The 15,884-nt window shown below is 34.3% G+C and overlaps 1 protein-coding gene across 1 annotated transcript in view; it reads left to right on the plus strand.

Moving 5' to 3' along the window:
• Positions 1 to 15,884, plus strand: part of LOC129221107 (tyrosine-protein phosphatase Lar-like) — a 281,893-nt gene that overhangs the window by 171,968 nt on the left and 94,041 nt on the right. Inside the window, exon 4 of the mRNA XM_054855554.1 lies at positions 5,583 to 5,689. Within this exon, the coding sequence (XP_054711529.1) occupies positions 5,614 to 5,689 (76 nt within the window). The 5' untranslated portion in view covers positions 5,583 to 5,613. The remainder of the gene's footprint in view (positions 1 to 5,582; positions 5,690 to 15,884) is intronic.

The following is a 15,884-nucleotide window of genomic DNA, read 5'->3' on the forward strand; positions in this document are numbered from 1 at the left end:
ATTCTGACTTTTATTTATTTAAGGCGTTTTGCTAACTCCCCCCCCCCGTAAAATCTTGTTTCAGAGCGATATTAATTTCAGCTTTTTTTTCTATTTATATTAATTCAATTTTAAATTCTGAACACAAATACTTTTTTTTTAAGTCTTTATATATGCTGCAATGTATGATGCTAGTTATTCCACTCCCTCTTCCCTGTTCTATGGCTCGGAAATTAAGTTTCTTCAAGCGATTTTAAAAAGTTAAAAAAAAAAGTAAGGTACACTCTAATTTCGTTTACGCTAAGAAAATATTTTCCATTGAGACGGAAATGCAGCATTTTTTAAATCTTATTCTATCAATTTCAGACATTTAATTTTTTGTGTTTAGAAACGTAGTGCCAAATGCCTGACAAACGATAACAATTTCAAGTATGTAGTACTTGGAATTTTCGTTTGTCATGATTCTTTAATTTTTTTTATTTGAAATAACATTTTAAATTACTAGGAAATGAAATTTTATCTTTTCTTTAAGGCGGTGAAATCACCCAACGCAATCGATATTAGTGACACCTTTTGGAACTTGAAATTTAACTGAACATAGTTAACGAAAAACGAATGAACATCTGCATTTGTGTATGTCTGTGTTGTACGGTTATCTTAGAATAAAGGACCTTTTTTTTTTTTTTTTTTTTTTTTTTTACTAATTGAATTCAAAATATGAATTGGGATTGCAGATAACATCGACAAAGTTCGACTTCGAAAGTTTTTAAGTTTGATCTTTATCTTTACTAGTAATAAAGCTAAAAGTCTCTCTGTCTGTCAGGATCTCTGTGACGCGCATAGCACCTAGACCGTTCTGTCGCTTTTCATAAAATTTGGCACAAAGTTAGTTTGTAGCATGGGGGTGTGCACTTCGAAGCGATTTTTCGAAAATTCGATGTGATTCATCTTTTTCTATTCCAATTTTAAGAACAAAATTATTATAAGATGGACGAGTAAATTACGAAATTGTCATAACGTGGAACCGTAACATGGGCATAAGCCAATTGGCGAGATACGAAATCATCATAACGTGGAATCGTAACATGGGTACAAGCCAATTGGCGAGAAAATTCACCAAACATTATTTGTAAATATCCTGGCGAACCAAAAGACCTTTTAATTTCTCTATTACGGGAAAAGCCGTGCGGGTACCACTAGTTCAGAATAAAATAACAACATTCGTTCCTAAAGTAAAATCAAATAAATATGTCATATCTAATTAATTTTATTATTTAAGAAACAAAAATGATGAACATATTATAAATGTAAAAACTTGCAATTTATGTGAACGTAGTTTCATTTGTAAACTTTCGAAATAAGGTTCACTAACATTACAGAACTGAAACGCAAGCAGGAAGGCGGGAGAGCTTTACCTACATATGTAGCGACGTTAAAACAATGCTTATTTATTCAAAATTTTAATTTTGGTGCTTTTTTATCCCCGTCTCTTATGACCTCACTTTTCTCTACTTTTATTTTCAACTAGTGGTACCCGCACAGCTTTGCCCGTAATTGAAAATTAAAAGGTCTTTTGGTTCGCCTGTATATTTACAAATAATGTATGGTGAATTTTCTCGCCGATTGGCTTGTGCCCATGTTACGGTTCCACGTTATGATAATTTCGTAATTTACTCGTCCATCTTATGATGTTTTTGTTCTTAAAATTGGAATAGAAAAAGAACCACATCGAATTTTCGAAAAATGGCTTCCAGGTGCACACCCTCATACTACAAACTAACTTTGTGCCAAATTTCATGAAAATTGGCCGAACGGTCTTTTTGCTATGCGCGTCACAGAGATCCTGGCAGACATAGATCCGGACAGAGAGAGATTCGGACAGAAAGACTTTCAGCTTTATTATTAATAAAGATATATTTCCCGGGGGAAATGCTGAAAATAAATAAATAAATAAACTCTAAAGTTTGTTCATTTCGGGACCCAACGTATTTTCTTGCGATTCATACTAGGTGAGAGGGATTTTTCTCTCACGATTTTGTCATAAAATTCCTTCGTTTTTAATGGGGCTGATTCGTTATGCAAAACGCCTGGACGTGTTTATTAAGTGAATCAAATTCATTAGAATTGCAGCGTTTTGGTTGTATTTTCGATGAAGTAATAATTCAAAACTAAAAAGATAATGAATGAGTGTTCCACAAAATCAGTAATTAGCTAACAATTTTCAAAAAGTCTTTGATAATAAGTATATAATATGCCCCCCCCCCCCAAACCAAATACACACTCACAAAAAAAAAAAGGAACATTAATCCAATTTAACCGTTAATTTTTGAAAAGGCTCTAGATGCATTTCAATATTTATGCTCCAGACCAACAAACTTTAAATGACAGTTGTTAGGTACCGAGTGCTTGGCATGTATTTGATACTCGTCCAAATTTTGGCTATGTACTGGACTAATCCCGAGTAGTTGTAAAAAAAAAAATATTTATAAGCACAAAAAAAAAAAAAAAGAAAAGAGAAATTTTTATAAATGAAAATATCAAATATACATTTACGTGTTCACCACTACTTCACTGCTAAAATGTGACTTCTTGTATAGGAAAGTCCCTGTATTTAAAATGAACACAGATTAAAATTGAGCTATGCATCTGTCATTTCTACTTATAATTTTGAGATTTGTTTTATAAAAATTTAATTTCTGCTACCATTAGGTACTCAATAATTAAAGTTTAAATTGAATTTGTTGCAAAAATTGATTAATGCCGAAGATCTGTATTGATGTTCCAATAAGTGCAAAATTCTTCTCATGTATGTCAATGATTCTTTTTTCAAAGACGACTCTTACTCGATACAGCAGTAATTTATTAAAAAGAAGCATCTCAATTTTTATTTTTATATTTGACAGAAATAAAAAACAATAATACTCGTTAAATTCCTTAGTTTTAGCATGTTTAAAAATGTTTTTGTTCTACTGAACATTTCTTGACTCTTAATTTAGTGATTAAGGTACTTATTCAAGATAATCGCATTATCCTTAATAAAAACCGCTTAAGCGATATAAGTACCATGGCTTGTAGTTCGAAGAAAAGTCGTGACAGGCTTGAAATTTGTCGCAGATTCCCCTTAAATAAGAAATGAAACACAACGACAAAAGACAACAGTCACGAAATTCATCAGTGACCATACGTGGGAGTCGTATTTGATGTATGTTATGCGCGAGAAAGAGTTGTGTGCACGCGATGGAGAAGGTTTCTCTCTCTCTGTTTTTGGCCCTCTTTTTACACTCCCTCGTACCTTGCACTTTCCATGTTCTCCGGACAACCGAATCGTGCATTGGAACTGATCCAAAATCAATTTGCCACTCGTTTGATCTCGGACGACGAAAAGGTTTCTTGAATGGAAGTGAAAATAGCTTTAAAATTGGGAAAAAGAGATAGTGAAAAATGGCTAACGAGATTCTGATGGTTGATTATTGTTCGGCTAGTGTGGGATCGACCAGAGATTTCCTTTCGTCGATTTCGTTTGTGTTATGTTTTCGTTTCGAACGGGCTAGTAAGATATTGGTGCTGTGCAATATATTGTTCCAAATTTTTTCAATCAGAGGTGAGCACTCACCAAAAAATGGCTGAAGTCGGGAATGTCGGATGTAATAGGTTGCTTATTTCAGAAACGCAAACAAAAGGGGGGGGGGCGGTAGAACTATCATTTGCCGGGAACAAGAGCCTCGAATAATGATCCCATGTTTGCCTTTATAAAAGTTAAAATTAAATTTAAAAGAAGAAAGACATTTTTATAACTTAGTAACTGATAACATACCTTTGTCAAAGTGGGAAAAAAAATCATCTGGTTGCGAAAAGGATAACTAATAGCAACAATAGCAATTTACTTGTGTCAAAGTAAGAGAAAAAAAAAAGAATCACACACGATTTTTTCTTATTTAGTTATAGCAACATATCATTCAGAATAGAAAATAAAATGTTACTATCTTGTAATAACAATACACCTTATTTGTCACAATTAGGAAGAAAATGCAATTACACTAGAATTTTTTATTACTTAGTATTAACAATATACCTTTGTCAAAGTAGGGGGAAAATATCTAGCAATACCGATACATTTTTTTCAACGCAAAGAAAATAAATTATGCAATTTTTTTTTTTAAAAATATTATCTAGCAATAATAATAGTTGCAAGTAGCAGTAAATTTTAACTGATACGTCACCTCTTTTATTAATTGAACGAAAATGCATGTTAAAAATTATTTTTAAAATATTGATTATTATTATTACTATTTCTTAATTATTATTATTATTTTGATATATTTTAATCCATAACTCCCTGCCCCCTCCCTCATTGAAAAAGGATTCCCTGTAATCCCAAAGCACGTGTCTACAATCTTTATTCCTATTCATGCAATTTTAACGTAGTTTTCATGATTTTTATATTTACAACCTTATGCGAAGTTCAAAACTTGACGTATGGCTGCAAATGTGGCACGTGCCTTCCAACTCCGCAATGTTTTTTTTTTGGATGATCCTCCTAATATGAATTTGCAGAACGTCATATATCGTCATATTATTGGTCTAAAAATCTATGCAGCGTGGTTACCTGGTTACCAAATACGAGGCTGGTATTAATCAAGCCCTGTATATAATTCGTTGAAATTTTAAATCTTTTTCAAGTAAACGCTCCGAGAAGTCGAGAAGTTAGGCACATAGCTTAAGATGATTTTTTTACGTCAACTTTTAATAATTATTATTTTTGTGCTTTGCGTGGACTCTAAATAATAGAAAGTTCAGTTCAAATCAGATAAAGCTGGGGACTTTTTTTTTTGTGCAGATTGCTTTAACAGCAAAATTTAAACTTTGATAAACAAATCTGATGTGGTCACACGTGTCTTTTTTTACGCTTTTTCACAGGCCCAAAAGTTGATGATCTAAAAAATGTTCTAAAAACACACAAAAACCGAATTAAAAGTGCAGTTAAAATTGAAAAATGCAGGTAAAATAGGGGATTATAATTTCATTGAAAAGTTTATTTATTGATTTATTTTTTAAATTCTAAATATTAGCGTCAACTGGTTGTATGCTATTTGACAGTAAGCCTTTTTCTGCTGAACCTCTAACTTCACACGATTTAAAAAATTAAACTATATCCTCAATTGGAAATAGATTTTTATCAAATTCTAATTTCAACCAAAATAGAAGGTGCACCTACTAACGGTTGTTGCAATGCTACTCTTTAAGATGAAATCTTGGATGCTTAAAATTAATGTTTCGGTTGTTGGTCGGTAGTACGGTCGTACGTATAAACGTGCAAAAATAACTATTGACCTCTCATTTAAGGTCGATTAAAATAGAAATTTAGGTTGAAATTCATGTGAATAATTTTTCATGATGGCAATAAACTTCTTTTGTACAAGAAAGTTTTTTTTTTTTTTTAATGTTTTTAAACCGACGTATAAAAGCTTCTAAGACTGAACTTCAAGATGATTGATTGTGACAGCCATCTTGATCTTGCGAAGCCGATTCTGTGTAACTGCTGTCACATATACTCAGTTCTAGAGCGGAGGAATAATTGCATTTTTCTTATTCTGACCTTATAGGTTCGATTGCCTAAGCACCTCTAATCCCAAGATGGCTCCCCCATGGCTTCCAATAATAGCAACAGCGCTTCTCAGTTGTGCCTTTGTCGCTTGCGAGCCTTCGGAAGGTGAGTGTCTGTTCCATTATTCACTTGTTTGTCTTGTTCGGATTTGTCTTCCCGGAGGACGAAGATCGACTCTGAGTCTGGAGAAAAGGAGGATGCTAACCTCATTACTTGTTCTGCTGGATGTTAATTCTCAAATTATCATGACGGACAGCCGTTTGAAATCTCGACAGTTTAATCTCATTGCTTTAATACTGTATGTGCAGTGTTGGGGGGGGGGGGGGGCAGGGGGAGAGAAACATTTTTATTTCATTGTCATTTACACTAGGCACATATAAAATGTTTCAATTTTTCAGGACGCAATTAAGTGACAGTTAATAAATGTTCTTAAGGAGTAGGTATCATTAAATTAAGTATCATGTTTAAAATTTGAAACGGCAACCCCTCTTTTTACAGGGTGGCGACAGATCAGGGAAATCAGGGAAAAGTCAGGGAACTAAATCACTCAGGGAAATGTCAGGGAATTTTGAAAAAATAGCAAAAATTCAGGAAAAATTGATCAAATGAAGAAAAAAAAAATTTTCCTTGCAAAATGAAGTGCTTTGATTCCCTACAAATTTTCCACCAATTATTTGTTTTTAAAAAGTAAAATTAATGAGATGTGATTATAAAGTGCCGCATATTTGTGCATCTTTTTTCCTCAAGGTCAAATCATTCAATCTTAGATGAGCTACCTAAGATTGCTTCTGTGTCTGTAAAGTTGTTTATTTTACTTTGCTTGAATTTTCCTTCCAAGCATTCCAAGATACGTAAAATAAACAACCCTACAGGCAAAGAGGAAGCCGTCATTAATGACTTTGCTCCCTTTACTCATTGTCTTGAAGTAATAAGCATACTGTAATCAGGATTTCAAGAAAAAAATCTTTGTTTTTTAAATTAATGCTGAAAAAATCTTAAAAGTTATCACTTGGTGTTTTTAATTTAATTGCTAAAATTAAATTTTGACTGAAAATCTTTTTTTTTTTGGGGGGGGGGGGGGGGGCATGGTATTTGCTGTCACTTCTGATTACACAAAGAGCTTTTTTTTTCAGACTTTAAAACTCTATTATTTTTTAAACCATATACATTTTGAAATTAATAATTGTTTTTGAATTTCAATGTTGTTTGTTACTAGAAAGTAATCCAAGATTTTTTTTTGACAACTAATGAAATCATTTGAAATTGAGTTGTATACGTTAGTAAATATTTTTATTATTTTTTAATAGTTATAATGCTGTATACATTCATTAAAACCTAAGTTCTTGATTAGAGAATAGCTCAATGTGACTGGTTGTTGAAAGATTTCTATTTGTTTTACATGAATATATCTATTCTGCCGTTTGCAAGTAAAGGGCAGAAACTGCACTTTTTTTTTTTTTTTTTTTTGCATTTTTTGCATTTTTGTCAGCTATTGTACGTTATCTTAATTGTATATACTTACCCCCATGCTGTTTCCGCTGAAAAAGAGGCCCGAAAAACACGTCTATTTCCAACATTTTCCCATTGTTAGTATTGAGTCCACCACACATATCTTCAAATATCTCGAAAACTAATTTCTGCAGATACTGCCGTTTACCTGCACACGGCAGTATTATTCACGTAAGTAAAACTACATTACTTCTATACTTTACCTATCACTTGTTATTCTTGCAGCAACAATTATACTGCTTGAAAATTCAGTTCAAGATTATTTCCATTTAAATGTTTTAGTTTTATCATGATTAGATATTTCTTTAAGAGTGGTTTTAATAATTTCTTAGAATTCTGATATTAACTGGCTCCTGGAAGTAAAGTTTTTGTTTTATATTTCCTACATTATTTCTCTGCCGATAATTTTTAATTCACTATTTTTACGAAAAAAAAGTATCATCTTTTCAAAATATATTTTTAATAAATAGCTTAAACCGTTCTAAACACTGCATTTTATTGAATATGCAATGCTTTTCAGGTAGGGCAAAGAAAGGAAACCATTATCATTGGTAACGTAAATCAGGGAAATTTGGTGAACTTAATCAGGAAAATCAGGGAAAAGTCAGGGAACTTTTTTTTTCCAGTTCCTGTCGCCACCTTGTTTTATCACAAAATGTAATTAGTTTAGATTTAACCTTGTTTATAAATTAATTTTCGTATAATTAGGTTAACCGTCACTTTACGTTTGAGAAATGCACCTCATAATCATAAACTTTTTTAAAAAAATTCTGTTAGTATCAAAACCACCAATTTTTTCCCCCGTTTCTTTCTTTCTTTCTTTTTTGTAATGTATGAAATTATGAAGCAATCGGACTTAAGTATCATGTTTTTATGATTGAAAATCGGTATTACAGTTTATGAACTAAAAATATGTTTGGTGAAAGTAAGAAATATTTCTTAACAAAACCGCAGTTTTTTGTAAGGATTTACTGAAAACTTAAGTAATCTTGCGAACAATAGCTGTTTATTTTTTTAAAGCTCTTTGATGTTCGTTTTCTTGCTTCATAAACTTAGACTTCTTGACGAGTGGGTTGCTTTATAAATATCTTCCGTTCTGACGGCCAGAATGAAACCTAATTTGCTATTTGTGTAAATTTCTCCACTTTGCTTTCATTTTCATTTTTAAGAATAAAGAATTTCAATCAGAAGTTGTGTTCATTTATGGGAAAACTACCACTTAACAAAAATTTAATTATTTTGGAAGCTTAAGAAAAGACTTGAATCGATGTCGATTGCGCTTGTTCTTGTAATGTACATGATAACTGAGTTATTAATAATGTTTCATCCCCTCCCCGCCCCAGTAGAACTCGACATGATTGTGTAATAATTAAACGTTCAAGAACAATATGTTTGTGTATACAGATTGTTCCGTTTTAACTTGCAAAACCACTATTTTCGCAATCATTAGTCCTAGATGCATACTTCCAATTTCAAAAATGTTCAAAATCAGATGCAGAGTTAAGATATTGAAAATTTAAAGCAAAAATAAAAATGAGTCAAAAAATAATACAAATTTAACTTTTTATACTGGCCCTAGGTCTTCTAATTTATATTTAGGGAAATAATCTCCATTGAAAGATATTACTAGCACAAAAAAAAAAAAAAAAAAAAAAAAAAGACATTTGTGCGACCAAAACTCAAGTTGATATTCGAGTTCAAAGTTTTAAAAGACCATAGAGAAGACGAGATTGGAACTTATCGTCCTTTCAGAAGATTGACAGGTTGTCGAAGTAAAAAAACAAAGTATTTACATTTTTCATTTCTATTCAAAAATCAATGCAAATGTTATGCCCTGATACGCAAAAACACACTACAAAACCTTAGCCAATTTGAAAAACCACACTAGGCACACATATAATTTTATAAACCCTTGTTAACTGATATATTTTTCCCCTAAAAGGTGTTATTAATGGCGAGTGTAAAGTGGTGTAAGTCACAAAACGCTGCGCTTCATATCTCGGTGAATATTGGTCGTACCTGCTAATGTCGAACTTTTTGTGATGGAATTATTTTTCAATGGAGATTATTTCCCTAAATATATGTTAGGGGACCTAGGGCCTGTATTTAAAGTTAAATTTTGTATTTTTTGGCTCATTTCTATTTTTGCTTCAAACTTTCAATACCTTAACCCCACATCTGATTTTGAACATTTTTGCAATTGGAAGTATGCATCTAAAACTAACGGTTGGGAAAATAGAGGTTTTGCAGGTTAAAACGGAACATCCTGTATTCAGGTACAATATAAACAATTATCGACAGAATTACTTGCAGTTATGTTGTGAAAAGAAAATCAATTTCTGGATATATTTGCCTGGATTTTTGGGCTGTTTTTTGCTTACAATAGCAATTTTATTCAGGCTGGTGTGTCTGCTGCGATGGAAATCAGAGTTCAATTAGTTGCTTTTAATTATTTTTATGTTCTCCATCGAATGACATACTCCATTGTTTAATCATTGTAACCGACTCTAATGACATAATACTAGCCGCCTGCGGCAGGTTGGTGTACACCACCTTCGAAAATGTATTTCGGGGGCTTCGCCACTTTTTTATGCCGCTGCCATCTACACAGCATCGCATCTGCAGCAGGTTTGTGCCCATTACCTGGAGGTACCGTAAAGATAGTTTTGGGGCTTCTCCCCGTTCTTACCCCTGAGACGGCTTAAGCAAGTAAAATAATTTAAATTGACGGTTTTGGGACGTAAATTACATTTCTGTAAAAGAAAAAAAGAAGAAATCATCGCATTTTAAAACAAACTTTAAGCAAGCAATAATAATTTAACCTTGCGCATAGAAAAACGCGCTTCATTACACCATTCGAAAAACATTGTTTTTTTTTTTCCGCGTGAAAAAAAAAAAAAAATCATAGCCTTCGTTTACAAGTTCTTCTTGCTGCATTTAATAAAATGTGATGTATTAACTGATAAACAAACGTCAATATTTTATTGAAAAGTGATAGCTTTGTGCAAGGTAAATTAGATAAAATGGAAACAACGTTTAAAAGCACAAAGAGGATAAAAAGGTTTTTTAAAAACGCAGACATGTTTCGGATGCAATAGCCTCCTTCCTCAGTGCGAAATGAACGTTAAAAAACAGGAACTAAACAAATCTTCAATTGTTAAACATTGTTGGGACACAGGGCACAATTTTGTCTTTTCGGAGGCCAAAATCATTTGCATACGTACAACAGTAGGTGAATTAGATTTTCTGGAATCTTTTTACATTCATAAAAACTTAAATAATCTTTGCAATGAGTCTTTTGCTATTCCGCATTTTTCTCCAATCTTATTCAATCTTACATGTTAGAATACGTCATATTTTGCCTCAGCACTTGCTGATAGCTGTTTTTCCGGTTACGCATTTAAACTCTCCCTTGACCTTGATTCATCCATTTGTTCATTTCGCACTAAGGAAGGAGGCTATTGCCTCCGAAACATCTCTGCGTTTTTTAAAAACTTTTTATCCTTTTTGTGCTTTTAAACGTTGTTTCCATTTCATCTAGTCAATATTTTATATTTGAAGGAGTCGTGTTTTTCCCCTTGTGGGAGAGAGGGAGAAGTGCATGTTCAGTGCAATATTAAAAAAAAAATAAAAATAAAATTGTAAATGGAAGAAAAAGAAACTACTCAAAGTAATAAACTGTATAGACACCTGCATAGCTAGTACTGTACTTTGTTAGATCGCATTTTATGCAAGCTCTCTTGTCAAAACGAGAGACTCACTTTGCTCGAAATGAACTACATTTTTTAAATCCTACAGTTAAGTACCTAAAAATTAAAATTAATTGCGTTAAACAAAGTGATTTATGATATCCTATTCTAAGACATGTGTATCTATTTCCATCTCATCCAGTGATGTGTCGTGGGTTTCCAGTTTTTCCCTAGAAATACTGCTCGGATTTCTTCAAAAAGGGAGATTTCCCTGGAGTTGGCAACACCGAGATATATCTCATTATTCTCTGGGCTTTGGCGGAGGTGCAGCCATTTTGTCATCTTTTCTGTGTCCGAAATATTTCACCGCTGAAAGGGGACAACGCAATCTTTTGCCGTGCTGTTGTTGTTGCCGCTTCTGTCACACAGGATAACGTGCTAGCTTATTCGCAACCGTCGCGGGAAGCATGTGTGGGTGACGTCAGGCGCGAAAAGTCATTTCAAGCTCCGGTTTTGTTTGCTTTTCCTTGGAATGTGTCCTCCACCTTGCCCCCTTCCGGACGTTCAGATTTTGATGTGGGGTTTTCTCGCCCTGAAACTAACGTCTCCTTTAACTTGAAACGATGGAATCTGCAGCACAGTTTGCATCTTCGTGTTTTGGATAGTTTCGAAAACACTGGCTCCCCCCCCCCCCCCGTCTCATTTCATAATGTGGGAGGAAGAGAGTATGAAGAAAAGATTAGTCGGTTGCATTAAAACCCTAGATCGTAGCTGCAGTAGCGATACTTCCGACATCTTGGGGTTAAATGCTGCTTTCTTCCTTTGTCTGCTATAATGAAATAACGTGTTTTGCTTCTTGATTGTGGTTCTTCTCAATTGTGGAAAATCATAGAGTTAATATGAAATCTCAACCAAGAAGAGTCACTTCACTGTATTTTGGACAATTATGTAGATTCCGTAACATGACCTTTTTTGCCATAACTTTTTAATTCACTGTTTGATTAGCACATAATTTTATTTTGAGTTTGTCTTACCAACACATAAACTCAAACTAAAATAATTTGCTAATCCAGCAGTAAATTAAATATTTTTGACAAAAAAAAAAAGGCTTGTTACGGAATTTGACCGAAATACCGTGAGAAATGGCCCAGAAGCAAAACACTATACTTCACCATAGCAGACATAGGAAGAAAGCATCGTTTAGCTCCAAGATGGCGGACGTGTTGCTAACTTTATTCTACAGTTCAGGGCTTTAGGTTGCATGCATGACAAACCGAAATTACAACGTTGCCCAGGCGTAGCAATGATTCAATTTCTTGAAATTCGGTAATTCCTCGGACGTTTTGTGAAAAAAATCATGCTCTTGTAGTGCCTCCTGCTACTTTTGCAGTTTGCACTCTCCTCTGTGGAAGTCTATTTCTGAACAGTAGCTCAGTTTGGAACTTTTCCTTTGCAACTCAGTCTTTTTGCTCCACACCAGGAACCTTAGCAACCCCTGTTCCAGCACCCTCAGAGGTATTGATTTAGAATGAGAACCTGAATACTTTGTGACCACGACAAATTAATCAACGTGCACGCCTTATGACTACAATGTGGTGATTATCATTGGATGGCGCGGGATACGAGGCCTCAAATCGTCTATAGTTAGTGCAACCACGTTCAGCTGTAGCCCAGCTTGGAGTTCTTCCCTTCATGTATCAACTTGTCCAACTTTTACTCTCCGTTTTTTTCCCCTTTTAAAAAGTGGTTTCCTTAGATTTCCCTGCAAGCAGCTCCCCTTCCCGTTTCTAAAACATCTTTTAGAGCAGGGGTGCGAGGTGAGGAATCATATGCCTAAACTGTTGGCATTTTTTTTTCAACTACAATAACATCTAATTGCCTTAGTAGAAAAGGATTGTTCTGTAGTAGCCCAGACGATTGTCCGGCCTGTGGATTTTTTTATCCGACTTAAAAATCAATGAGAATCTACCAAAAAATTATCTTTTTGTTCTTTTTGATTCCATATTATTTTATTTTCTGTGCTGCATATTTATCTTCTTACTAATGGCTGTCTTATTGAGTCAAATGCTTCGAATGTATAAAATATCCGATTATTACTATTTTTCCGGTTTTATTTTTACAGTTGGTATTTAGTGGTTACTCGGTTGAAAAAAAGAATAGTTTAGTATAATTCACTTTCTAATTAGACATGAAACGACGACTTTTTTTTTTCTAGTTTATGTGAAATCGATGCCTTGTTAGTTTCTTATAGCTAATAAAAGAGCAAATATATAAGCCCCGTAAGTCCGCTTTGTCTTCTAATTTTTAGCCTTTTCTCCCAAATATTGAACTTTCCTTTCTGATCACTCTACACGGGTCGAGCTGGTTCGATATCGCTGCTGACAACTTGTGACATATTTGCGATATCGGATTTGTCTCCGTTTTAACTCAAAAGTAACAATTGCCCCTCCCAAACCTTTTTTCTTTGAACTTCTTTATTTTTATTCGGGAAAAAACTTGTCTTCGTCGACGCTAAAAACTGGATCGATTTCTTTTTTTTTGTTAAAGAAAGAATTCTTTCTGTGTGATGCTTCAAACTAAAATTCCAGCCTGTTAGAGACAAAGTCAAATAATTCTCACTTGAGTAACATCTTGCAATTTTGCGGTTGTTCGGAATTATTAAGTTCATTGAGCGAGATTTGTTTTCATTCGTTATCAAACGTTGGTCTTTTTTCTGGAACCAGTCTTTTTTATTAAGCTGAATTATTTTCCTGCTTCAACCAAACATGACTTTAAATCTTTTTACTATTTGGGTGAAAATTGAGTAATTTGCCATTAAAGATACTACAATTTTACGATAATTGCAGTTGTATTTCAATTGTTCTGTTTTCCCCTAGCAAAACTACTTTGGATTTTCATTATGTTGCGCTCAAAATAAAAGATAGCCGTCGGTAGGTTACAAAAGAATGCATTCCCTCTGTATCTCCTATCCCCTCTCCCTACTAAATTCTTCAAAATAGGTCATGAAATAGTGGTACAACAGTTTGACTTAAACTTGCTGAATTTCATGCTAAATGTTTATATGCTTTGAAGGTTTAAACATTTTTAGTAGAGTTTCGATGACTATTAACCTCTATAGTTGTACATGTTTTTGGAGATACCGTTAGCTTTCGTAGGTAGAAATGGGATTCGGAAAATTGAGCTGATTAAAACCGTGTTTTGCCCGAATTGGATTATTGTTTCGAATTTCAATCCGTTTTTTCATCCTTCAACTTTTTCGTTCATTTTAAATGAGAGTATTTTCCAAATTTACTGTATAATTATTTTTCCCTTGGAAACATTTTGAATTACGTTTCTACACTCCTGTTTGTGAAAATTGCAACACCATGAAGGAAGCATCATAATTGAATGAAATTTAATACACAGTTGAGTGGAAAGGGTACAAATAAATAATTACAATTTCAAACCAAACGAACAATAAAAAGAGATAGAAATAAGTATTTTGTGAAGCCACCACGCGCCGCAATAAGAGCTGCTACACGACTCGGCATGGAGTGAAACAAAGTTTGAATATTTACCTGCGTAAGAGTATTTTATATTGATTGTATGCGCAACCAAAGTTCGTCTGTCGAAGCAACAGGACGAGGATCACGAGCGAGACGCCGCCCAACGAAATCCCACACATATTCAATCGGTGACATATCCGAAAAATATGCAGGCCAAGGAAGAAGCTGTACCTGCTGCAAATCAAGGTAGGATTTGACAGTCTTGGCGATATGTGGACGGACATTATCCTGCTGGAATACAGCCCCTGTCAATCCATGCAGGAAAGGAATAGCTTGGACTGTAAAACTTCGTTTATGTATCGGGTACGGTTCAAATTGCCCGCAATTCGTAGCAATTGTGATCGTCCATATTATGCTATGGCACCCCAGACCACAACTCGGGGTGTTCATCCACTGTGGCGTTCGATAATGCACTCCGGAATGTGCCGTTCACCAGCATAGCGCCTGACACGAATTTGGCCGTCATGGTGCCACAAATTGAAGCGGGATTCGTCAGAAAAGACGACCAGCTGCCAATCAGCACGCCGGGTCCTATGCACATGGGCCCATTGTAGCCACAGGCGGCGATGGTTTTGCGTGAGAGGAATCCTGTATAAAGGAATCCTTGCTCGCAGCCCACGCTGCAGCAGACGTCTCCGAATTGATGAAGCACACAATGAAACACCTGTAGCTGTTGATCACTGTGCTGCCAATTGTCTAGAAGAAGCTGTGCGATCCGTCCTACTTTACATTTCCTGCAATTTTCAGCTTACTCACGTAAATCCTTCGTGGTGTTGCAATTTTCACAAACAGGAGTGTATTTGAATCAAATCTTCAATTTTTTACCCCATTGGAGAAAAGGGGGGGGGGGGAGGTAAAAATCACTTTTTTGCACTATTTTAGAGCTATTTTTAATGCAGTTTACACTGATTGTAGGAGCATTTCCGCAAAATTTGGAAAAAGTTATTTGTATTTCTTTTTCTTGGTAGCTTACTTTTTAGTAAATGATTGCAAAAAGTATATTTTATGAAAACATAAAAGAAATACAAAATTGAATAAATGTTAAAAAATAAATTTTTGGAACTAGAGTTTTGAGTGAGAATATGTTTTACGGTCGGTCTGTGCCCCCCCCCCCCCACACGATTTTTTTTCACGGCTGAAGCATCTCCTCCCATTCCTCCCCTCCCCATTTTTGTTTGTGTTACTTTTTTTTGTTTTTAACATTTTGAGAATCTCAATAAAGTTTACCATTTGCATCTCCGGGAAAATTTGAATTCCCTTTAAATCCTGATTTTTCAGGCATATTTGCTTCAAACAAATTTTGTTGAAAAGAGCTCTTGACGAAAAACATGGATGTGCTAAAAGGAATTTTTCAATTCTGCTTTTATAGATCTTGTGCGATTCAAAAGTTCTACTTTTAGTGCATACATCCCTCTCTCCTGCATTGTTCATCAGTTTTTATGATGAACAATATCATTTATATGAGCTTAATCATTCTGTATCATATTGTCTCATCATTTCTTACTTAATTAATGGTAAACATTGTAGCATCCATATGTTCCTTGGGAAATTTTTAAT

The sequence above is a fragment of the Uloborus diversus genome, chromosome 4 (genome assembly GCF_026930045.1).
Source record: "Uloborus diversus isolate 005 chromosome 4, Udiv.v.3.1, whole genome shotgun sequence".
NCBI classification, from domain to species: domain Eukaryota; kingdom Metazoa; phylum Arthropoda; class Arachnida; order Araneae; family Uloboridae; genus Uloborus; species Uloborus diversus.